This window comes from Piliocolobus tephrosceles, unplaced genomic scaffold (genome assembly GCF_002776525.5).
Source record: "Piliocolobus tephrosceles isolate RC106 unplaced genomic scaffold, ASM277652v3 unscaffolded_108, whole genome shotgun sequence".
Classification (NCBI taxonomy): domain Eukaryota; kingdom Metazoa; phylum Chordata; class Mammalia; order Primates; family Cercopithecidae; genus Piliocolobus; species Piliocolobus tephrosceles.
This window is the reverse complement of record NW_022291865.1, coordinates 2,204,735-2,228,829: the sequence shown is the minus strand read 5'-3', so window position 1 is coordinate 2,228,829 and position 24,095 is coordinate 2,204,735. Positions and strand designations below refer to the sequence as shown.

Here is a 24,095-nt window from a genome sequence, read left to right as displayed (position 1 = left end):
GTGTTTTCACTGGTTTCACTGTTGTTGGCCAGGCTGATCTCAAACTCCTGACCTCATGTGATCCACCCGCCTCGGCCTCCCAAAGTGCTGAGATTACAGATGTGAGCCCCCGCGCCCTGCAGGTGCACTTTTTATAGCAGATTCAGTCCCAGTGTTTATTTTAGGGATGGGAAGAGACAAGAGGTGGCAAGGTCAAGTATGCAGGTACAGACAGGGATTTTCTCAACCAAGGACTCTGCTGAGTAGCATTTTCCATGCAGACATTTCCAATAAACGTTGACCCAAGAACATTCTAGAAAAGATGCCAAATCTAACATTGAATAATGTTCTGATATCCTAAAATTTTAGGACTAAAAATCATGTTCTCTAAAATTCACAGAATATTTTCCTAGAATTCAGTACCTCTCGTTCACCCTAACTAGCTTTTTTGCAATATTGTTTTCCATTCATTTGGTGGCCAGTAGTTGGGTGGTCTGTATAACTGCCTACTCAATAACATGTCAGCAGCTCTCAGCTTCTTTCCAGTGTTCACCTTACTCAGATACTCCCTTTTCATTTTCTGACAACACCAGCACTTCATGGCAACAGAGATGACCCTAGCCAGGTGCTCCTCTCTCTAGCATGCAGTCTCTCTAGCTCTCATACTCACAGTGTTTCTTCACATCTATTTTTAGTTTTCCTGGCTCAAGCATCTTCAGGCCACTGAAACACAACCCTCACTCTCTTTCTCTCTCCCTCTGGCATGCATGCTGCTGGTAGGAGACCCCAGGTCAACATTGCTTCAGAAATCCTTTAGCACTCATTTCTCAGGAGAACTTATGGCTTCAGAATCACAGCTCGGTTTTTAAGATGGACATAACCTGTACAACCTTCTGATGGGCTTTCAACTTCGAACTGGATGTGGACACTTTACTCTCAGATGACAGAATTACTCCAACTTCCCCTTTGCAGTTGCTTCCTTTCCTTGAAGGTAGCTGTATCTTGTTTTCTTTAAAAAGCTTTTTCTTCCAAAGCCACTTGCCATGCCGACCGTCATTAGTGCATCTGTGGCTCCAAGGACAGCGGCTGAGCCAAGGTCCCCAGGGCCAGTTCCTCACCCGGCCCAGAGCAAGACCACCGAGGCGGGGGGTGGAAACCCAAGTGGCATCTATTCAGCCATCATCAGCCGCAATTTTCCTATTATCGGAGTGAAAGAGAAGACATTTGAGCAGCTTCACAAGAAATGTCTAGAAAAGAAAGTTCTTTATGTGGACCCTGAGTTCCCACCGGATGAGACCTCTCTCTTTTATAGCCAGAAGTTCCCCATCCAGTTCATCTGGAAGAGACCTCCGGTGAGTAACTTCCTGCTTACTGGCTGGGTTTTCCCCCCACGGAGGAGTCCTCCCACTCAGCACCTCCGGCAGCTCAGCTGTGCACATGGGCAATGGGGGAAGGATCCTGGCAGCAATTCTGCTGGGCTGTGTCCTTAAGTGTGAAGCAGGGAGGAGAGGAACAGGTCTCAGATATTTCACCAAATCTCAGCAAAATCCAGAGGGAGAGCGGGGGAGGTAGGGCTGATTCTCATGCTCTGACTCTTTCTCTCTGAAAAAAAAAAAAAATCTTGCTTTTTATAAAAGTGGTTGGAACTCAGTTTAATTCATCCTGTAAAAATATTCCTTTCTCAGAACAAATTCCAGACAGCCCAGATCTACCCTTTCATTTTAAATACCTTTCATCTTTGTAAGATTACTTTGGTTTCTCTGGCTAAAATCATGATATTATTCTTCTTTAATTTACCAGTGGCCATATCTTTCCAAAACATAGCAACCCTAGAAAGAAGAGAGTCATAGGCAAGGAATATTTTTTCATGCATAAAATGTTGGGGTTAGAGGGAGAGACCTAGCAATCGCTTTTGTCCACCTACCGCACCTCATAAGCGAGGAGTCAAGGCACACCAGAGCGAAATATATCCAGTGGGCACATGACAGAGCCCGGATTAAAACTTTCTCTTTTAGGAAACTCTCCCAGCCTCTGGGTTTCATTTATAGTGATCACCAGGAGGGAAGTCACATTCCCCTGGCTCACCTCTCTGATCATCCCTCCAGTGTGACTCTTGTTCTTAATTCAAGAAATATTTATTGAGCATCTACTAGTGCCAGCACTGGGCAAGCAACTGGGGGGACAGCAGTAAGAAAAAACAAAATCCAAGCTGTCTTGGAACCTAGGGTCCTGAAGGGAAGATGGGCGTTGAACAAGAGTGACGTTGTCAGGAGACAATGTTCTGGGTGCCACGGGTCATGTGGCAAGGAGAGCTAACCTGGTCCAGGGAGAGAAACCCTTCCTGAGGAAACGATGGCAAGCTGAGACCTGATACTATTCTTAGTCATGTTTTTCTTTAACCTAAGATGGGCCAGGCGTGGTGGCTGATGCCTGTAATCCCAGCATTTTGGGAGGCCCAGGCTGGAGGATTGCTTGAGCCCAAGAGTTTGAGACCAGCCTGGGCAACGGGGCAAAAACCTATCTCTTTTGTACTAAAAATTCAAAAAATTATCCAGGCATGGTGGCACATGCCTGTGGTCCTGCCTGCTTGGAGGCTGAAGTGGGAAGATCACTTGAACCCGCGAAGTCGAGGCAGCAGTGAGCTGAGATCACACCACTGTACTCCAGGCTGGGTGACAGGACTGAGACCCAGTCTCAAACAACAACAACAACAACAAACCTGAGGTGGAATACTCCACAACCTGTGTATTCCATAGGGGCTCTTCTCGGTTCTATGGTAAGGCCCGTAACTGTCCTGAAGGCCTTCAGTTTAGAAGATAACACTGCTCTGCTATCAAAGTAGTTGGACATGTCATAACCCCCTGCTGAAATATCTTCAGTGACATCCCTCTCTCGGCTGCCTTCAGGACAAATCCAAACTCCTTAGCCAAGCCATAGGCCCTTCTCAGCTGGTCCCTGCCTACCTATCCAGGCCCATCTCCATCCTCTTTTCCCAGATCCTGACACACCAGCAGTGCTTGGACATGTAGCTGCTCTGTGGTTCCATGTCTTCTCACACTGGAGGCCTTTGCTCATGCTGTCTGTCTGCCTGGCATGCACTTTTTGTTCCTGTCTGAAACTCTGCTCAGGTGTCACCTCCTTCAATCTTTCTCATGACTGTTTTCCTCTCACTGAGAGCAGAGACCCTTCCTGTTCATCCATGAGGCCCCCTCACCAAGTTCAGGCCAGTCTCATAGTGGGTACTCAGCTGATGCTGGTGAATGAAAACCCATGCCGGAGGGCCTTGACGGATGAGACAGGATAGTCCTGCGTTCCCAGGCAGGGAGTTCTTAAAAACCCTTTCTTGGGCCAGACATGGTGGCGTATGCCTGTAATCCCAGCACTTTGGGAGGCAGAGGTGGGAGCATCACTTGAGCTCAGGAGTTGGAGACCAGCCTGGGCAACATAGTGAGACCCTATCTCTATAAAAAAGGTTTAAAAAAATAAAAGCCCTTTCTCAGAATGGGTAAAATTAACACCTACAAATACTGTTTTCAGTGAAATCATTGGTGAACTTGAGTCACAAGCTAGACTTACAAATTAATAAAAATGCTTTAAGGGCCTGTTATGCTGTAGGTACTAGATTGGGCAGTGTCCATATTTGAAATGAGGGGTGCAGAAAACCTGTCTGTTCTAAATTGTGCCCCCACCACCACTATCACCAAAAACAAGGATCCTGGATCTTCGACTGTTTGAGTCACTAAAGGACCAGATAGCAAAGGCCATTCTTCGGTAAAATGCCCACATGTTCCCCTGGGGTTGAGATCACAGGAACACTGCCCATTGGGTTCACTAGTATAAATAAGAAATATAAAATTAGAGATGGTCAGAGTTAGAATGATTCTTGGAGAGGTGGTCCAGTGTCCTTGCTTTACAGGTGAAGTGATTAAGGCCCAGAAAGGGCAACTGACTTATCTACAGCCACCCAAGTTGACTTGAAACTGAAAAACTGAAATGACTCCAGAACTTTCTGATTGTAAAGCACTTCTTGGAGACATCAGTTCTCCATTACCTTCTTCAGATGTAGTGACCTTTGCCAGCCCTGAGCAGTCTGGAAAGACTGTATCCTATCAGGAAAAGCACCACGCAGGTGAGTAAAGGCCTTCCTGCTTTTTCTATCTAAGGCACAGAACCTTTGGAAACCAATCTGAATTTTTTTTCAACCATCAAGTATTATTTATTATAATTACAGTGATAATTATGATGATAATGATAAAGGGAGAATTATTCCTGGCCAACTATAATTCTAGTTAAAATAGCATGCTACACTTTCAGCCTTTCCCTCTTAAAAGAAAACAGGCTCTGGCCAACTGTTCCCAGCACAGCTGTAATCTCTTCTCTCACTTACCAGTGCTACTGTCACACGCATCTGTGTGAAGAGACCACCAAACAGACTTTGTGTGAGCAACAAGGCTGTTTGTTTCACCCGGGTGCAGGCGGGCTGAGTCCAAGAAAGGAGTCAGCAAAGGGTGGCGAGATTATCATTAGTTCTTATAGGTTTGGGATAGATGTACAAAGTACATTTTAAAGGGTGGGGAGAATATTACAAAGTACCTTCTTAAGGGTGGGGGAGAATATTACAAAGTACCTTCTTAAGGGTCCGGGGAGAATATTACAAAGTACCTTCTTAAGGGTCCGGGGAGAATATATCCTATCAGTTAGGGGTAGGGCAGGAACAAATCACAATGGTGGAATGTCATCAGTTAAGGCTATTTGCACTTCTTTTATGGATCTTAAGTTGCTTCAGGCCATCTGGATGTATATGTGCAGGTCACAGGGTATATGATGGCTTATCTTGGGCTCAGAGGCCTGACAGCTACCTCACAGCCTTTCTTCCTCGGGAGCATCATGCCTTGAGTTTCCCGGCCAAACAATCTGATTCCTCTAGCCTTTCCTTATATGATCTATTTCTAGGATCAGAAAGCAAACAAATTATTCAACACTTCCCAACTGTTAAGGCAAGTTTTCTTGATGACAGATCCCAGGGCAGAATAGCATGGCCTCTAGAACAGGGCTTCTGGGATGCTGGTGCCCAATACACTAGGGATAGGTTGGGGATGGGAGGGCAGGTCATGTTTCATTCCGTGGGGTGGAAGGTTCAATTGCACCACACTCCTGGCCTCTCTTCTTCTCATGGTGGGTTTGTAAAGAGAACTTGACCTGTAAAGCCCAGTTCTTGGCTTCCATCTTTCTCTGGGAAGCAAGCTGCCTGCAAGAAGCGTGACTTCTGCTTTCTGCCCTCCTTGCAGCAAGTTTTCTGGAGGCAAGACCCCATGGGGAGTCATGCAGGAGTCCCTGGGCCACCTGGTAATATATAGTTAATAGTAAAGATAATCGCTAATCTTGAGTGAGAACTCACCACATGCCAGTAACTAAGTGCTTTCCATGTGTTAATTCATTTAATCTTCACAACAATCCTGTAAGGAAGTACCATTATTGTCCCACTTTACAAAGGAGGGAACTGAGTCTCAGAGGGATTCTCCAGATCTCCCAGTTAGTGAAGGTTGAGGCTGGGATTTAAACCCACACAATCTGGCTCTAGAGCCCCCAATCTATCTAATTCTGAGATTTAGCTGTCAATATCCATTTTTATTAAACAATAAATGTAGGATTTTGGATTCCCACCTGCCCTGTACTTTTGTAGCATTCCTTTATTGGCTCAAAACTCAGGCATGGAAATAAGGTGTCATTTATTGGGCCTCCTCAAGACACAGCAGGTATTGAGTGACACCCCAGGGTAGCCCCTGAAAGCAGCAGCCTCTGTAAGTTGGAGATGGAATGGCACAGTGGCTAAGAGCCCAGGCTCTGAGGTCAGATAACCTATGTTCAAGTCTTGGCCTGCTACTTAATGCTTAGGTAATCTTGGTCACATACTGTCATTTTGCCACAGGTTCTCCATGTGAAAAATGGAGAGCAACCGTAATAGAAGAACCCATCTCGTAACTGAGGATTAAATGAGTTAATGCAGGCTAAAGGCTTACGACCAGCACATGGGCGAGTGCTCAGTAAACATAGACTACTCTTATTACTGCCTACAAGCAGCTGTGCAGTCTCTTAAAAGTGGCAACATCATAAACATTTTTCCAGCTTAATTTGTGCCTGTTATTAACCACAGCAATGTATTTGAGCACTTCATGCCTGGTCTAAAGGCATCCATCCATCTCAGCAGGAGGATGTGTGTGTGAATGCTCCCCTCATGGGCAGGGGACTGCTTGTCTTTTAGGGCAATTCCAGTTGTCTACATCAAATATCAAATGTACGTTTGGTTGTGAAAATCTGAGTGTATCATAGAGCCAGGAAGGCGACGACAAAAGAGGGTCACTCTTGGCTGGGAACTTGGCCACTTGCTCAGTGATTAGCTTTGAAGCCCCACCGAGACCAACATGGTGAGCAAGGGCTTCCTTTTTCCCATGCTTGTACCTCAGTCATGCCAGGTGGAGTTCTTTAGCTACTTCTCTCTGATCTCCTGCAATCCCCAAATCAGGGGCAACCTAGATCCCTGCTTCTTTTGGAGGAATGAGAAGTGAAGGGCCAGTTGCAGGACCTTTATGATGCAGGATCTGGTCCCCTCCTCACCCTTGGTAACGTGGGATCGCAGAATTGCTCCACAGCGCCCTGCCCTGCACCATCAGCTCAGCTGGCCAGGGCCTCCAGCAGTGGACCCTGACAACAGTGAGGTTCCTGGGCTTCCCTCTGTCTCTGGTGCTAGGTGGAGTCACCTTTCTGTAAATTCCATGTTATTCCAGACCCACCCTAACCTAGAGCTTGGAGAAGGAAGGGCCCACCCTATTTAGGAGCTGGATTAACCCAGACTTCAGGTTAAACAGACCTGAATCATGGTCTCATGGTCTCAGTGTTTCTTGGCTCTGCTAGGAGAGGTTATTTCTGGTTGGGTCTCCAGTTCACAGCCCTGAATTGGAGTCAAAACTGCATCATTGATATACAGCCACCTCCAGCTTAACCTCCAGCTCTTTCCCTAGGAAATCCTGTTCTCGCTTCTTCCACTGTCCTCCAAGCTCCTGGGGCTGATAGCTGGGCCCTGCAGTTTCTCATCACAATCTTCTGCTTAACTCTTCTATTAGCTGTTGGGAGTTGGGGGAGCTTGTCACCTTCCCACTTAACTCAAGATCCAGTGCCTTCTCATTTGCTGGTGGTGGCTGGAGCTCCAGCTATGGGTTGCCTAACCCACCTCTTTCCCTCAACTCCTGTCCACACCTCTCTATCATTACAGGGCCCCACCCATTACCAGCTCAGAGCTGGGTCTCCACTTCACCCATATTTCTCTACTGTTTGCCTTTCTTCTTGCAAGGTATTACTATCATACCCATATCCAGCCATGCTTTGCCCAGTAGTCCAACCTCACCCTTAGCCCTGCTCTTCCTCATTCCTGGGGCCAGTAGTTGCCTCTGCCAACACCTGGACCTGTGGAAGCCTCTTTCCCAGACAGACAGCAGCAGCCCCTTAATCCTTTGAACAGATGACTTTATTCCTTGTATTCTGGTACACAAAAATCTCTTGTATTAGGCTCATTTTAAGGATAGAGTTTAGGTAAGTTTCCCAAGCTGTAATTCATCATGAACCTTATTTTCCCATGTCTAGAAGATTCTCAATACTAGTACTTTCTTGACCTTATCAGGGGGTATCCATGGAAGGTCATGACCATCACCCAGCTGAGTGCAGTAGAAGGAAGCTTTCTAATGTAAGTTGCATCACAGTTTCAGAGATGTGAGAGAAATTCAGAAATGTGAGGGAAATTGTGAAATGTAAAATGTGAGGGAGAAAAGCATTCAGAATGGAAAAAACAAGACAAAGAGTCCCTTCCCATCTAACTCACAGCCCTGCCATCCCCAGCCTATTCCTTTTCCCAGGCTCCTTCTTTCTTCCATGCTGTCTATCAACATAGACCCAGCCACACTGGCTGGTTTTTGCTGCTTTCTATATGACCTGGTCTCTTGCCGCTTCCCAGTGTCCTCGGCATCCAGGCAGAACCAACTTCTTCCTTGTGCCAGGGCTGTTACACCAGGAGAAAAAAAAAGTGTGACATTCTTCAGGGTAGATCTTCTTACTACTATGGAATTATTGTCGAGTCTTTAAACTTATTTCACCAAATGTGCTCACTTTCTGAACCCTTAACATGGCAGAAACATCTCTCTTCTCAAGGAAAACCTCTAAGAATAACCTTAGAAAGATTATTGTAATTACAGAATTACAATAATCTCTGGGGTGGGGGAAGGAGAATTAAATATGATTGTTTTCTAGGAAGAAAACAAAGGAAAACACCTGCCCGTTTACTTACGAGAAGGAGGGGCTCATGACGACCCCCCACCCGGTGTTCTTCCTCTCCACAACCCGACCCTCACAGAATTCTTTTTTTTTTTTTTTTTTTTGTTTGGAGACAGAGTCTTGCTCTGTTGCCCAGGCTGGAGTGCAGTGGCTCCAGCTCGGCTCACTGCAACCTCTGCCTCCCGAGTTCAAGCAGTCCTCCCACCTTAGCCTCCCTAGTAACTGGGACTACAGACATGTGCCACCACGCCTGGCTAATTTTCGTATTTTTAGTAGAGACGGGGTTTCACATATTGATCAGGCTGGTCTCGAACTCCTGACTCCAAGTGATCCACCTGCCTCAGCCTCCCAAAGTGCCGGGAATATAGGCATGAGGCACTTCGCCTGGCCTCCCTCACAGAATTCTTTCCGAGTGCTTGTGAAACTTCTGAGGCAAGTGACTTGGTAGAGGGTGGAGGTTCCTATTTTAGTTTACACAAGCAGGGGTGAGCCAACATTCAGAAGTCAGAATGTGGAAAGCACAGGAGTGTGTGGAGAGAGAAGCACACAAAAGGGAGCTGCTAGGAACCGGCAGAACTGTGGTGGGAATGAGAGGCTCTGCCCTCTCAGAGGCTATGGAGTGGTGTCAAGACTAATTCACAAGGAAGCCTAGTGCCTCAGGAAGCATTCTGCTCGAGAGGAGCTGACACGTACTTTTCCATTTTCATTCAACCTTTCAATTTAAACAATCACCATCAGAACTTTCAGAAGTGTATTATATGCTCCAGAACACCAGGAATATAGTATAAAAACTGCTATTTTTAAAATACCCCAGAGATCATAGGACCAAAAAATGGGAACTACTTTCAGCCTTTCCAGATGGATGGCTTTCTTTCCTGATACAAAGGTTTTAAAGGGAAAAGGATGGCTCCATCTCCTTCAGTAACCTACAGCTTGTAACTTTCACAGTCTGAACATTCATCCTTATTTCTAACTAGAATATTTCCAGATGCAAATGTAGTATATTTTCTCTGGCTGTGACCCAAAAGACAGTGAAATAGAGTCAGCTGATTTTCCCTGTATGGGAAATCCTCCCTATTCTTTTTTTTTTTTTTTTTTTTTAGAGATAGGGGTCTCACTATGTTGTCCACACTGGACTTGAACTCCTGGGTTTAAGTGATCCTCCTGCCTCAGACTCTGAGTAGCTGGGACTACAGGCATATCCTGTTCTTGAATCATGTCATCTCTCTTTTAGTTACTTCAGGTCAGTCACAAAATTGTTCCAACTTTACACCAGAGGCATGGCTTTTCCAACATGGAGGATGTCAGTGCTATAAACCTTACACAGCCAATCCTTGTTATTCACAGATGCCATATTTGCAAATTCACCTACTCGCTAAAGTTTGTCTCCCCAAAATTAGTACTTGAGGTGTTTTTGCAGTCATTTGTGAGCATATACAGAGCTGTGAAAAATCCGAGTCACCCCACACGCATGTTCTCAGCTCAGGTCAAACAAGGCAACACTCTGTCTTCTTGTTTCAGCTTTCATACTGTAAAGAGTGTCCTTTTCATGATGTCTTTAGTGCCATGTTTTTCTCACTTCTGTGCTTTTTGTTGGTGACCTCCAAGCATAGTGCTGAAATGCTGTCTAGCATTCTAGGAGGCTGTGGTGTGCCTCATGGAGGTAATGCGTGTGTCAGATAAGCTTTGTTCACACACAAGTTATAGTCAGTTGGCTGTGAGTTCAATGTTATTGAATCATCAATCAAACAATTTAATGAATCAATATTAAATAAGGTGTCTTTAAGCAGAAACATACATAAAATCAGGCTCTGTATTGATTGGTTGATGAAAATGTGACCAGAGACTCACAGGACCCTAACTCTGTATGTCCCCTAGGAGCAATGGTTCAGTATTTACTAATACAGTGATCTCAGCAGTATTACAAAACATAACTATCAAGAATAATGAGTATTGACTGTACTTCATTTTCTCTGTATTCTTAAATATTACAGCTTGAAACAATACTCTATTAAGAATGTGGGCCAAGGCCGGGCGCGGTGGCTCAAGCCTGTAATCCCAGCATTTTGGGAGGCTGAGATGGGCGGATCACGAGGTCAGGAGATCGAGACCATCCTGGCTAACATGGTGAAACCCCGTCTCTACTAAAAAATGCAAAAATCACTAGCCGGGCGAGGTGGCGGGCGCCTGTAGTCCCAGCTACTCGGGAGGCTGAGGCAGGAGAATGGCATAAACCCGGGAGGCAGAGCTTGCAGTGAGCCGAGATCCGGCCACTGCACTCCAGCCTGGGCGACAGAGCGAGACTCAGTCTCAAAAAAAAAGAATGTGGGCCAAGCATGGTGGCTCACGCCTGCAGTTCCAGCACTTTGGGAGGCCAAGGCGGGTGGATCACTTGAGCCCAGGAGTTCAAGACCAGCCTGGGCAACATGGCGAAACCCTCTCTCTACTAAAAATACAAAAATTAGCCAGGTATGGTGGTTTCTGCCTATAGTCCTAGCTGTAAGAGTTAAAGAGGAAAGAAACATGAAAAATGGCTCAACAAAGATGGGTTTATTTTGGAGAATAAACCTGAGAGGGGCTTCTGGCCGATTTTGGTCAGGAGTACTCTCTCTTACAGACTAAGTGTATTTAAGGGTTCAGGGTGAGAGAGTCTATCACAGGCTTGAAATGTTTCTGTGTGGAGGAGAAGTTCATTGTGGGTTTGGAATGTTTCTGGTCGGAAGAGAGGTTATCTTGGGACTGGCATGTCTCTGGTCAGGGAGGGGGTTTATCTTAGGATTGGAATGTTTCTGGTTGGAGATGTCATTTGTGGTTTATGGTTATGCTGACATTAGCCATTAGGCCGATGCCTTTCGGGTTGGATTTAGGCAGTGTTTGATCAAGGGGCACTTTAAAATGGTGGTGCTTGTCCAAGATGGCGATGCTCCTGCTCTGTCACTAGCTACTTGGGAGACTGAGGTGGGAGGATCACTTGAGCTAGGGAGCTTGAGGCTGCAGTGAGCCAAAATTGTGCCACTGCATTCCAGCCTGAGTGACAGAATGAGACCCTGTCTCAAAAAAAAGAAAAAAAAAAGAAGAATGTGATCAGTATGAAGTATCGTAGCATGTTTTAATCCATTGCAGTCATTCTTCTTTTTCATGTTCAAATTGTCCCATCTTTGGACAGTAGGAGCCCATGTATGTTGCCTGTATCATTTCACATTACTCTGGCCATAACAAAATGTGCCACACCCATCTTGTACATTTCTTGCCTCACACCTAGAATGAATCATTTCTTCAAGAAACCTGGTTCCTTTGGTCTGAAATGGAGTGAAAAAAAGGGCATAAGTTTGAGAGGACAGATGGCAACTTCCTAGGACCCAGCACTTGGCCATCGCATCAGCACTTTGTTTCTTTTTTTCTTTTTTCTTTTTTTTTTTTTTTTTGAGACAGAGTCTCACTCTTGTTGCCCAGGCTAGAGTGCAGTGGTGCCATCTTGGCTCACTACAACCTCCGTCTCCTGGGTTCAAGCGATTCTCCTGCCTCAGCTTCCCAAGTAGCTGGGACTACAGGTGCCTGGCATCATGCTTGGCTAATTTTTGTATTTTTAGTGGAGACAGGGTTTCACCATGTTGGCCAGGCTGGTCTCGAACTCCTGACCTCAGATGATCCACCCGCCTCAGCCTCCCAAGGTGCTGGGATTACAGGCGTGAGCCACCACGCCCAGCCTCGCATCAGCACCTTCAAGTTGGAAGCTTTCTGTCCACACCAGACAGTCTCTTGCTCTAATGACCTCTTCCATGTGCACCACTGCCTCTAAAATTAATACTGACCCCTGTGTATCTTCTCAGCCAGGAGTCACTTGATCAGTGTTCTAAAAAGAAGAAATCCTCGGTTGGCACGAAATAAAAGTTACTCCATGCCAGCGTGAGAAGAGAGGGAGGGGGCTGAACCACAGAAAAACCTAGGCTGTAGCAAGAAGCTCTCTGCTGCTGGGCCTAGGACCCAGTTGTTTCTTCTCCCAGGAAAATTATTTATCTTTCCAATGAAGATGGCTCAGTAAGTGGTCTGCTTGTGATCTGCTTTAAGAGTATTACCTTTTTTCAGACAGTTGACAGAGAAGTGAGGTCACTGTCCTAGCCACAGAGAGGAAGAACTGCGGACATTGTGCAGAGTGGATAAGACAGCTAGAGTTAGAACCAAACAGACCCGGTCTGAACACTGACTCAGCCACTAGTAAGTCACATAAGTAAGTCACATTTTTTAAGTTTTGCTTTTCTCTTCTGTAATGAGGATAAGGATATTCCCATCATAGGGCTGATTTGAGTGGCATTCAGCAAGTTCTAGTAGGTGTGCAAGGTAAGGTAGCAATCACTATTAGCATAGGCAGCAAAGGGCAGGAGCCTAACACAGTGATGAGGAGCACAGGCTGTGATGTCAGGCAAACTTCATTCAAATCCCAGCTCCACCAATTGACTATGTGACCTCGGGCAAATTATTGACCATTCCAAGGTCTCAGTTTCTGCATCTGTGACTAGAAAATGAAAATTCCTACTTTCATAGAGTTGTTGTAAGGATTAAATGAGATTCTATACATAACATGCTTAATACAATGAGTCAATAAATAATGATGATAGTAACTGAAAGGCAAAATGAGGTACCCAGTTGAGAGCCAGCCTTCTGTCTACTCAGCAGAGAATCATGATAATGTCACCATGAGGGTAGCGGGGATAGGGAAGGTGCATATGTTTCAGTGAAAATGACAATTCTATAAGTAACTTTTAGGAGCATCTTCTATTATATTCCACAAGACAGCAGCTCCTCCTGGGGGTCATGATGGGGACAGAGCTGTAGATATCATGGTGAACAAATTAAAGTGACTCAGCAGTTTAGTGCTTACAGTGAGAGGGGCTGGGACAGAAATGGCCAAGAAATACAAGAAAAGATGCATTTTCCTAATTATAAATGAGGCAAAGCATCTTTTTTGTACACTTGTCTTTTTCTTGATCTGTATTTCACTGTACATGAAACACCTGCTAATGTCTTTTGCTCATTTTTCTACTGAGTTGTCTTTTTCAATTTGAATCGCAGGCATTCTTTATATATCCTGGATACTAATCCTTTCTTGGTTAGATGTGTTACAGATATCTTACCCTACCTTGTGACTTGCCTCTTCACTCTCTTAAGAATACTTTTCTTAGGCTGGGCACAATGGCTCATGCCTGTAATCCTGGCTCCCTCTCACAGTGTTGCTCCTAGACCACAGGCTCAGGGGCCTCCAGTCAAAGGTGCTGACTCTGACCATGACCTTTCTCTGGTCTGTTTTCATTTGCATGGTGTTGCTGAGGGTGGAAGAGCTATATAGGCTCCAGGCCATTCCCAAGAGGATTAGGCCTGGGCTGAGGATGCAGTGGGAAAGAGGCAGCAGGGAAGGCCCAGCTCCACTCCCTGAGCACTCGTCATGCCCCACCTGCTGTCAGGATTCTTCTGTGACTGTGTGATCTGAGAGAGGGACAGGAGAAAATGCACCTTAGGTTTGAGGGGTAGGATTTTGTTGTTCTCAGACAAAGATGTCTGGCCCAGAAGTGCCTCTTTGAAGATCGTGTGTTCCCAGCAGGTGTTCAGGTCCTGGCCTCCCATGAGCTGAGCCACAAAACCAAGATTAAGGCCATCACGTGGAAAAGGCCAAAGGTAGGGATGGAGGGGATGGGGCTTCAGGAGCCAGCTCTTGGGGAACAAGAAGCCAAGTGGTCCAGAGCCTGAGGCCATGGATCCCTCCTCTGGGCAATTGACTTATCAAGGGTCTCTTTATCTAAGATACCTTTCTGCTTCCTCCTGAAACTGGAGATGTTATTTTCTATTCCTGAGCTAGAGATTATTATAACACTTTATGGGTCCCTGAAATCATAAATATTTTTAAGGAGCTAATGCACTGTAGTCGAATATCATATCTCTTTTTTTCTTTTTCTTTTTCTTTCTTTTTTTTTTTTTTGAGAGAGAGACTTCCTCTGTCACCCAGGCTGGAGTGCAGTGGCTTGATTATAGCTCACTGCAGCCTCTATCCCCCAGGCCCAAACAATGATCCCACTTCACACCTCAGCCTTCTGAGTAGCTGGGACCCCAGGCATGTGCCACCACCTTTTTATTTGTTTAAATAGATAAATTTATTTATTTATAAAGATGGGGCCTCACTGTATTGCCCAGGCTGGTCTCAAACCCCTGGGCTCAAACTATCCTTCTACCTAGGCCTCCCAAAGTGCTGGGACTACAGGCAAGATCCATTTCACCTGGCCTCATGTCGCTTCTTCAGAGCAGGTGTTTCGGGTGTGGGAGAGTAGAGTGGTTAAAAGTACTAAGGCTCACAGTTTCAGGCAGAGTTCTGTGGAAGGTGGTGAACAGTAAAGAGATGGAAGGATGGAGACCTGCCTTCTTAATCTTTCACCTAAGGCTTGTTCATTCATGTGCTGTCACTTCTGTTTAAGTGGAAAGGTCCGTGCTGAGCAGCCAGAGTCCTTACGGGATGAAGCAGTTTGCATCAGGCTACCTTATGGTGCAACCGATAAGCCCCTCATATCAACTTGAGCAGATGAAAGTGCCTGGGAGTGTGTAGCACAAGGCCCTTCTTCCTGCTTGGAGATGCTTAGAGCTCCAAAAAGGGTTCACTGCATTTAGAGCAGGCAAGAAACTCTCTAGACCAGTACGCTCTGAGGAGGATGTATATAACCCAGTAGATCTGCAAGATGATCTGTTGGAGTGGATGAAGAAACTGTTAGAAGTATTTATATCTATTTTTTAAATAAACCATAAATTTCAGAATGGTTTTAGATTTACAGGAAAAAAAATGTGAAGATGGTACAGAGTTCTCATATACCTTGCAGTCATTTGTTCCTATTACCAACATCTTGCATTAGTACAGTACATTTGCTACAACTAATTAGCCAGTGTTAATATATTATTATTAGCTGAAGTCCATACTTTTCCTTAGTATTTTGTCTGATGTCCTTTTTCTGTTCCAAGATCCCACCCAAGATACGACATTACGTTTAGTAGTAACATTTCCTTAGCCTTCTCTTGGCTGTGACAGTATCTCTGCCTTCCCTGGTGTTTTATGGTCAGAATACCTTCACCGGTCAGGTATTCTATAAAATAATGACCCTCGATTGGCATTTGTCTGCTGTTTTTCTCCTTATGGGCTTAAGGGTTTGGGGGAGGAAGACCACAGGGTAAAGTGCCATTTTCGTCACATTATATATCAAGGATGCAGACAATAAACATGCCTTCTCATTGGTGTTGACCTTGGTCATGTGGCTGAAGTAGTGCTTGTCAGGATTCTCTACTGTGAAGTTACTTCTTCCCCTCTTTCCATACTATACTCTGGAAGCAAGACACTAAGCATAAGCCCATGCTTAAGCAAGGGGGAGTTGTGCTCCAACCTCTTGAGGGCAGAGGATCTGCATCAATTATTGGGAATCATTCTGTATGGGAGCTTTGTCTATTCTCCCCATTTATTTACTCATTCACTTGTTTATATCAATATGGACTCATGGATCTTGATTTTTAAGTTGTAATCCAATACTGCTTTATTTAGGTACTCAGCTTGTCCCAGCTTTCTGCATTGGGAGCTCTCAGTTGGCTCCTGTGTCTATTTAACATGCCCTAATTGTTTGTGGGTTTTTGTTTTTTTTTCCTTGAGCACTTTCTTACTTTCTGGCACTACCAGCTCATAATGTGTATCTCCTGCCCCAGTCCTAGAATCAGTCATTTCTTCAAGGAGCACTGGTTTCTTTTATTGCAAAAGGTATTAGATATCAAGATCTGGTTGCTAAGTCTGCTCATTGCTACCAGAGTGTGATTGCTTCTGTTCCTCTCAGCTGATGGAGAAAGGAGATATGTGGGTGTACTAAGCCAGCGATCTACACATATCTATAATACTTCTATGTATAACCATCTCACATATCTGAAAATATTTCTATATAAAGCCATTTGTATCTATACTAAGCTAAACATGAGTTCACACTGACTTATATCTAAATATTTCTTGGCCTTGTGTGTTAATATAAAAGGAATTTTTTAAATTTCGAATTCCAGTTGTTCATTGCTGGTATATAGAAAACTAATTGGTATTTATATACTAACTTGGAATCTTGCAACTGAGTTATATTCACTTACTAGTTCCCAGTGGATTTTTTGGGGTCATTTGTTTGGAATTTTCTACATAGACAATCGTGTCATCTGTAAATAAAGATAGTTTTTTTTTTGTTGTTTCCAATATTTATATCTTTCATTTCTTTTTCTTATCTTGTTGAATCAGCTAGGACTTCCACTGAATAGGAGTGGTACAAGGGGACATCTTGCTTTGTTCCCAGTCTTAAGGGGAAAGCATCTAGTTTCTCACCCTTAAGTATGAAGTTAGCTGTTATTATTTTTGAAAGCAGATGATCGTTACCAAGTTGAGGACATTCTCCTCTCTTCCTAGTTAGCTGAGAGGTTTTTTTAAAATCGTGAATGGGTGTCAGATTTTGTCAAGGACATTTTCTCCATCAATTAATATGGTTATATGATTGCTCTTCTTAGCCTGCTGATGTGGTAAATTACATTAACTGATTTTTGAATGTTGCACAAATCTTGTACCTCAAATAAGTCCCACTTGGTCATGGTGTCTGTTTATACATTGTTGTATTTGAGTTGCTCATGTTTCGTTGAGGATTTTGCTTGTATGTTCATAACAGATATTGGTCTGTAGTTTTCCTTTATTACAGTATCTTTTTCTGGCTTCATATTAGGATAATGCTGGCCTGATAGAATGAGTTAGGAAGTGTTCCCTATGTTTCTATTTTATGGAACATAGTGTGGAAAATTCATATTATTTCTTCCTTGAATATTTGGTAGAATTCACTAGTGAAACCATCTGATTCTGGTGCCTTGTTTTTTGGAGGGTTATTAGTTATTGACTCAGTATTCTTGATAGGTATAGCACTATTCAGATTATTTAATCCTCCTCAAATGAATTTTGGTAGTTTTTATCATTCAAGAACTTTGTCAGTTTCACCTGTTATCAAATTTGTGGGCACGGAGCTATCCATATATTCCTTTATTATCCCTTTCATGTCCAAAAGTTCAGTAATGATTGCAGGAGTCCTGTAGACCCCAGCTCCCACGACAGATGAATAACATACCAAGACACCGATATTTAGTGAAAGAGCAGCCAGGGGTCCAAGCCGCTCACAGACACTAAGGAAGGTGCTGTAAACAGTCAGCAGCCAAGGCCCTGACTAGCTGGCCCTGCGGGCATTTATTTAGCACAGTTTTGGGTAATTAATCTGGTTGCCCCTACGGGGGCGGGGCGGCGGGGAGCTCTCCTGCCGTGAGTGATCAAAGGTTAGTTTTAGGACCACATGAGTAAACAAGCTCTTTAGATAAACTCCTCTACATTCCTATGTATCTATGCCCTAAGTTATTAAGTGGATTCGGCTGCCTTCAGCCAAACACTATGCAAACCTCTAGGCCTTCCCCGAGGGTTTGTGTTCGTATCCTATAAATTCATCTTAAAATTTTTCCCACCAGCCTGACTCAACTCCCACAAGTGATAACCTGTCATTCATTTTTGATATTAGTAATTTGTGTTTTCCATTTTTCTTGTTTAGCATGGCTAGAGGTTTATCAATTCTATTGATCTTTCCAGAGGACTATTTTTGTTTTCATTGACTTTCTATTGTTTTCTTGTTTTTTATTTCATTTATTTCTGCTCTGATTTTTTATTATTTCTTTTCTTCTGCTTGCTTTAGGCTTACATATCTCTTCTTTAGTGTCCTAAGGTAGAATATTGCTTATTGATTTTTCTTTTCTTTCTTTTCTAACTTATGCATTTAATGCAATAACTTTCTCTTTAAACATTCTTTTGTTGCATCCCACAAATTTTGATGTTATATTTTTATTTTCACTTAGTTGAAAATATTTTGTAAATTCTTTTTGTTTGGACGAATGGAGGCAGGATGGTGCACTTCCGGGTTCTTCTTCACCACCAACTCTTCCCATGTGTGCGAGAATGCAGCTGACGCCCGGGAAGGTGCAGGTTAATCAGGCATGCACCAGGTGATGTCAATCCGAGGAGACCAAGAGGGCTTTCTCAGCCCCCACTCTTGTCGGGACTGTATTAGAAACTCCACACCCCCACCCCCAGCTCCGGTCCCTGAAGCTAGATGACCAAAGAATAAATTTGCAGTTTTGCTTTTAGCCTTGCCTACTCGCTGGTTCTTTTGTGCCCACTCTGGTGGTCTTAGAAAAACAAATCAGTTGGTGCCGAAGACCCGGGAGGAGACCCCTCCTCAGGCCTCTAGGGATTGAGGAACCTCCTCCTGCTTCCACACCGCAGACGGACCAGGACCTGAGACCCGCTTCCCTCACTCTCACGGCCTCTCTGGGGTAAGTGCCCTTGTCTCCTCTTTACCTCCCTCAGCCAAAATCCTGCGCAGGTCCGAGGTCCATTTTGAGCCACCAAGTGGCTTGGGAGACCTGTTCAGGACGGAGACGTCCGCCTGAAGGTAATCTCCACTTTGGCTCCATGAGCCTCCAGTCTGTCTCTGCTGGTTCCAAAGGACGCTTTGAAGCCAGGCAGAGATCCACTTCCATTTCCATTGTGTCCATTGTGTAAGTAAAGAGGAGACAAACGGGAAACCCCCCCCAGTCCAAATTTCTAAAGAGCACCCCCTTAGGGTGCCTCCTAGCCAATTTAAAAACCTTACAGCTCGAACAAGACCTTAGGAGGAAGCGGTTAATTTTCCTTTCCACTGTGGTGTGATGGACCTCAGCAATTTCTGCCAGCGGCTAGGCAAGTGGTCCGAAATTAATTACATACAAGGCTTTTGGGCCTTAAGCTCTCCTCCCTATACTCCTCCTTCTCTCCACCCCCTCCCTTCCTGCCCAGACTCCTCCTCCTCCCCCCATCCAGACTCCTTCTTCCTCCTCCTTTGTCTACTAGTAATCCACTCGGTCCCGTGCCTCCTTCGGGGCCCCCAACTGGCTGTCTTGAGTCCCCTATCTCTGCCCACACCCTCCTACAGTGTTAGCACCTTTGTGAGAGGTGGCTGGGGCGGAGGGGGTAGTCAGAGTACATGTCCCTTTTTCATTGGCCAATCTTTCCAAAATTGAGAAGCGTTTAGGTGATTTCTCAGCTAATCCTACCATATACATAAAGGAATTTAGACACCTTTGTCAGGCCTATGACTTAACTTGGCATGACCTCCAGGTTATCCTAACCTCTACCCTAAACTGACTGAGGTTCTAACCCAGTATACCCGGTTAGATCCAGCCTCCCCCACAGGGGCCACCATTTTGGTGTCTTATTTCATTTCTCAGTCAGCTCCTGACATTCGTAAAAAACTTCAAAAGGTAGAGGATGGTCCTCAGACACCAATACAAGACCTAGTTAAATTAGCCTTTAAGGTCTATAACTCCAGAGAGGAGATGGCAGGCTCGCCTCAAACAGAAGTTACAGCTCCTAGCAGCGGCTTTACAGCCCAGTCGTAACCCCAGACCAGAGAGCACATACTCCGCAGACTCCAAGGCCACAAAAGGAGCCTGCTATAAGTGCGGCAAGGCAGGACACTATGCCAACAGGTGTCCGCAGGGTCCCCGAGCCCCAACACAGCCTTGCTATAAGTGCAAGGCATCAGGACATTAGGCCAGTGAATGTCCTAACCTTCGTCCACCAGCAACCCCCTGTCCTGCTTGCCAGCGGGGAGGACACTGGAAGTCTGATTGCCCCACCCTGAGAACAGGTGCTGCGTCTCCACGTGACCCCCTTTCCCAGGATCCTGGGAGCTCCTTCCAGCTCCTACATCTGGACGATGACAACTGAAGGTGCCGAGACTCGGGGACCCCCATCACCCTCGCCGAGCCCTGGGTAACTCTCCTGGTAGAGGGTAAGACAATTAATTTTTTAATCAACAGTGAGGCTACCTATTCTGTTTTGCCGTCCTTCTCTGGACCTAGCCTTCCATCCAATATCTCTGTAGTAGGAGTAAGGGGAAAGCCATCCACTCCACGAAAAACTCCACTCCTTAATTGCTGCCTGGCCAACAACTACTTTGTGCACTCATTCCTCATTCCCAGCTTAAAAGGGCCCCTACCGAAAGCAATCAGTGGAAATCAGTTTGGCTTTCCCCTACTCGCCTCAAACCTACTAAATTTTCTTAACTATCTCATACTCCCCAACCTTGCCAGGACCTTCCTTCTGGGTTTTGCCCATATTCCAACAAATGCTTCCATTCCTCATTCCTATACTAATACTGTGCCTTATTTTATTCTTCATCCGTGCGTCCAAATACCAACCATGGGCCCCGACCTTAACGACGCCCCTTAACAGCAGGAAGTAGCCAGACAGACCACAGCGCCCCTTTATCGCTATTATCAATAAAAGTTTGGACTGTTTGGACGAACGGAGGCAGGATGGTGCACTTCCGGGTTCTTCTTCACCACCAACTCTTCCCATGTGTGCGAGAATGCAGCTGACGCCCGGGAAGGTGCAGGTTAATCAGGCATGCACCAGGTGATGTCAATCCGAGGAGACCAAGAGGGCTTTCTCAGCCCCCACTCTTGTCGGGACTGTATTAGAAACTCCACACCCCCACCCCCAGCTCCGGTCCCTGAAGCTAGATGACCAAAGAATAAATTTGCAGTTTTGCTTTTAGCCTTGCCTACTCGCTGGTTCTTTTGTGCCCACTCTGGTGGTCTTAGAAAAACAAATCACTTTTGACATTTCTTCTTTGGCCCATGTGTTATTTAGAACTGTATTGTTTAGTTTCCAAATAATTTGGGATTTTTCAACTATCTTTTTGTTATTGATTTCAAGTATCATTCTACTGTGGTCTGTGAAGACATTTATGCTTTCTATTCTTTTAAATTGATTGCCGGATGCAGTGGTGCACCCCTGTAATCTTAGCATTTTGGGAGGCCGAGGCAGGTGGATCACGAGGTCAGGAGTTCGAGACCAGCCTGACCAACATGGTGAAACCCCGTCTGTACTAAAAATACAAAAATTAGCCAGGCGTGGTGGCACACATCTGTAATCCCAGCTACTCAGGAGGCTGAGGCAGGAAAATCACTTGAACTGGGAGGCAGAGGTTGCAGTGAGGGCTGAGATCACACCACTGTACTCCAGCCTGGATGACAGAGAGAGACTCTATCTCATAAAAGAAAAATTTGGTTAAGATGTGTTTTATGGCTCAGAATGTGGTCTATCTTACTGACTTGTTGCATATGAGTTTGAGAAAATGGTTTATTCCGCTATTGTTGGATGTAGACTTCTATTAATGTCAATTTGATCTAGTTGGTTGATAGTGTTGTTCAGGTCAGCAATATCCGTATTGCTTTTCTGCCTGCCTGCTTGATCTATAATTACTGAAAGAGGGTGTTGACATCACCAACTATAATATTGGATTTGTCTATTTCTCCTTTCAGTTCTATCACTCTTTGCCTCAAGTATTTTGACACTCTTGTTAGGTGCACACACATTTAGGATTGTATGTCTTCTTGGAAAATTGACCAATTGATCTGTTCAATATGTAATGCTCTCCTTATCTCTGATAATTGTCCTTGTTCTGAAGTCTGCTGTTTCTGAAATTAATACAATGACTCCAACTTTCTTTTGGTTATTGTTAGCATGATACATCCTTCCCTATGTATGAGTTTTTATATTTAAAGTGGGTTTTTTGGCCAGGGATGGTGGCTTACACCTGTAATCCCAGCACTTTGGGAGGCTGAGGCGGGCACATCACCTGAGGTCAGAAGTTTGAGACCAGTCTGGCCAACATGGTGAAACCCCATCTCTACTAAAATTAGCCAAGCATGGTGGCGCATGCTTGTAATTGCAGCTACTCAGGATGCTGAGGCAGGAGAATCGCGTGAAACTGAGAGGCGGAGACTGTGCCGTTGCACTCCAGCCTGGGCAACAAGAGCGAAACTCTGTCTAAAAAAAATAAATCAGTAAAGTGAGTTTCTTGCAGACAACATATAGTTGAGTCTTGTTTTTATCACTTTCACAGTCTTTGTCTTTTAATTGGTGTATTTTGATCATTCATATGTAAGTGATTATAATATAGTTAGATTACTTACCTACATGTTTGTAACTGATTTCTATTTATTGCATTTGTTCTTGTCCCCTCCCCTTTTTCTGGCTTCTCTGGTTTAACTGAAAGTTTTTTTTTGTTTTTTGTTTTTTGTTTTTTTGAGACAGAGTCTCGCTCTGTCGCCCAGGCCAGAGCACAGTGGTGCGATCTTGGCTTACTGCAAGCTCCGCCTCCTGGGTTCACACCATTCTCCTGCCTCAGCCTCCTGAGTAGCTGGGATTACAGGCACCCGCCACTACACCTGGCTAATTTTTTTTTGTATTTTTTAGTAGAGGCGGGGTTTCAGTGTGTTAGCCAGGATGGTCTTGATCTCCTGACCTCCTGATCCACCCGCCTCAGCCTCCCAAAGTGCTGGGATAACAGGCCTGAGCCACCGCACCCAGCTGAAAGTTTTATATTTTGTCCTTTTACCTCCTCGTTTTTGTCATCTTGTTTGTTTTTTTGGTTTTTGTTTTTTTTGAGACAGGGTCTGGCTCTGTCACCCAGGCTGGAGTGCAGTGGCATGATCTTGGCTCACTGCAACCTCCACCTCCTGGGCTCAAGCGATCCTCCTATCTCAGCCTCCTGAGTAGCTGAAACTACAGGTGCAGGCCACCATGACCAACTATGTGTGTGTGTGTGTGTGTGTGTGTGTGTGTGTGTGTGTTTTAAAAGACGGGGTTTTGCCATGTTGCCCAGGCTGGTCTCAAACTCCTGAGCTCAAGCAATCTGCCCACCTTGGCCTCCCAAAGTGCTGGGATTACAGGTGTGAACCTGCGGCACCTGGCCTTATCTCCTCTCTTGGTATATCAATTATATTTATTTTTTCCAATTCTAGTGGTCATGCTAGAGTTTCCAATATACGTTTTCAACTAAATCCACCCTCAAATAACTCTATACCATTTAGTTTGTAGTATGGGTATTTTATAACAAAGTGTTACCATTTCCTTCCTTCCTTTGCTTATGACATTACTGTCATTCGTTTCACTTATCTGTATGCTATAATTGCCCAGCACATTATTTTTATTATAATTTTAACTAAGATACCCTTTAAATTAAGAATTTATTTTATCTTCGTTTATTTCCTCTCCAGTGCTCTTCCTTTCTTTATGTGGGTCCAAGTTTCTGACCTGTATCATTTTTCTTCTCCCTAAATAACTTCTTTTAACATTTCTTTATGGCAAGTCTGCTGGCAATGAATTTCCTCTACTTTTGTTTGTCTGATTAAGCTGCAGAATAACAATATTAATAATATCATTACCAAAATAATTCCTGAAAACAGTTTAGTCTTTCCATAGGCTTTCTTCTTTCACCTTTCATTTAAAATGGTTTTAAATAGTTATTCATTGCCCGAACACTATAGACAATATATTACATACTTTACATCCTCTCTTTAATCATCATGTACTGTGTTGGGCTTTTGTTGTTGTTGTTGTTGTTGTTTTGTTTGTTTGTTTGTTTGTTTTGACAGAGTCTCACTCCAGCCCAGGCTGGAGTGCAATGGTGCGATCTTGGCTCACTGCAACCTCAGCGTCCAGGCAATTCTGCTGCCTCAGCCTCCCGAGTAGCTGGTACTACAGGCATGAGCCACCATGCCTGGCTAATTTTTGTATTTTTAGTAGAGACGGGATTTCATCATGTTGACCAGGCTGGTCTTGAACTCCTGGCCTCATGATCCACCCACCTCGGACTCCCAAACTGCTGCGATTA

The 24,095-nt window shown here is 44.6% G+C and overlaps 1 protein-coding gene across 1 annotated transcript in view; it reads left to right on the top strand.

The window, feature by feature from the left end:
* The first annotated feature begins 717 nt into the window (after positions 1 to 717).
* The window catches only part of LOC111529157 (calpain-3), a 51,643-nt gene continuing 28,265 nt past the window's right edge, over positions 718 to 24,095 (top strand). The window contains exon 1 of the mRNA XM_023196003.2: positions 718 to 1,331. Coding sequence (XP_023051771.2) covers positions 1,023 to 1,331 — 309 coding nt within the window. The 5' untranslated portion in view covers positions 718 to 1,022. The remainder of the gene's footprint in view (positions 1,332 to 24,095) is intronic.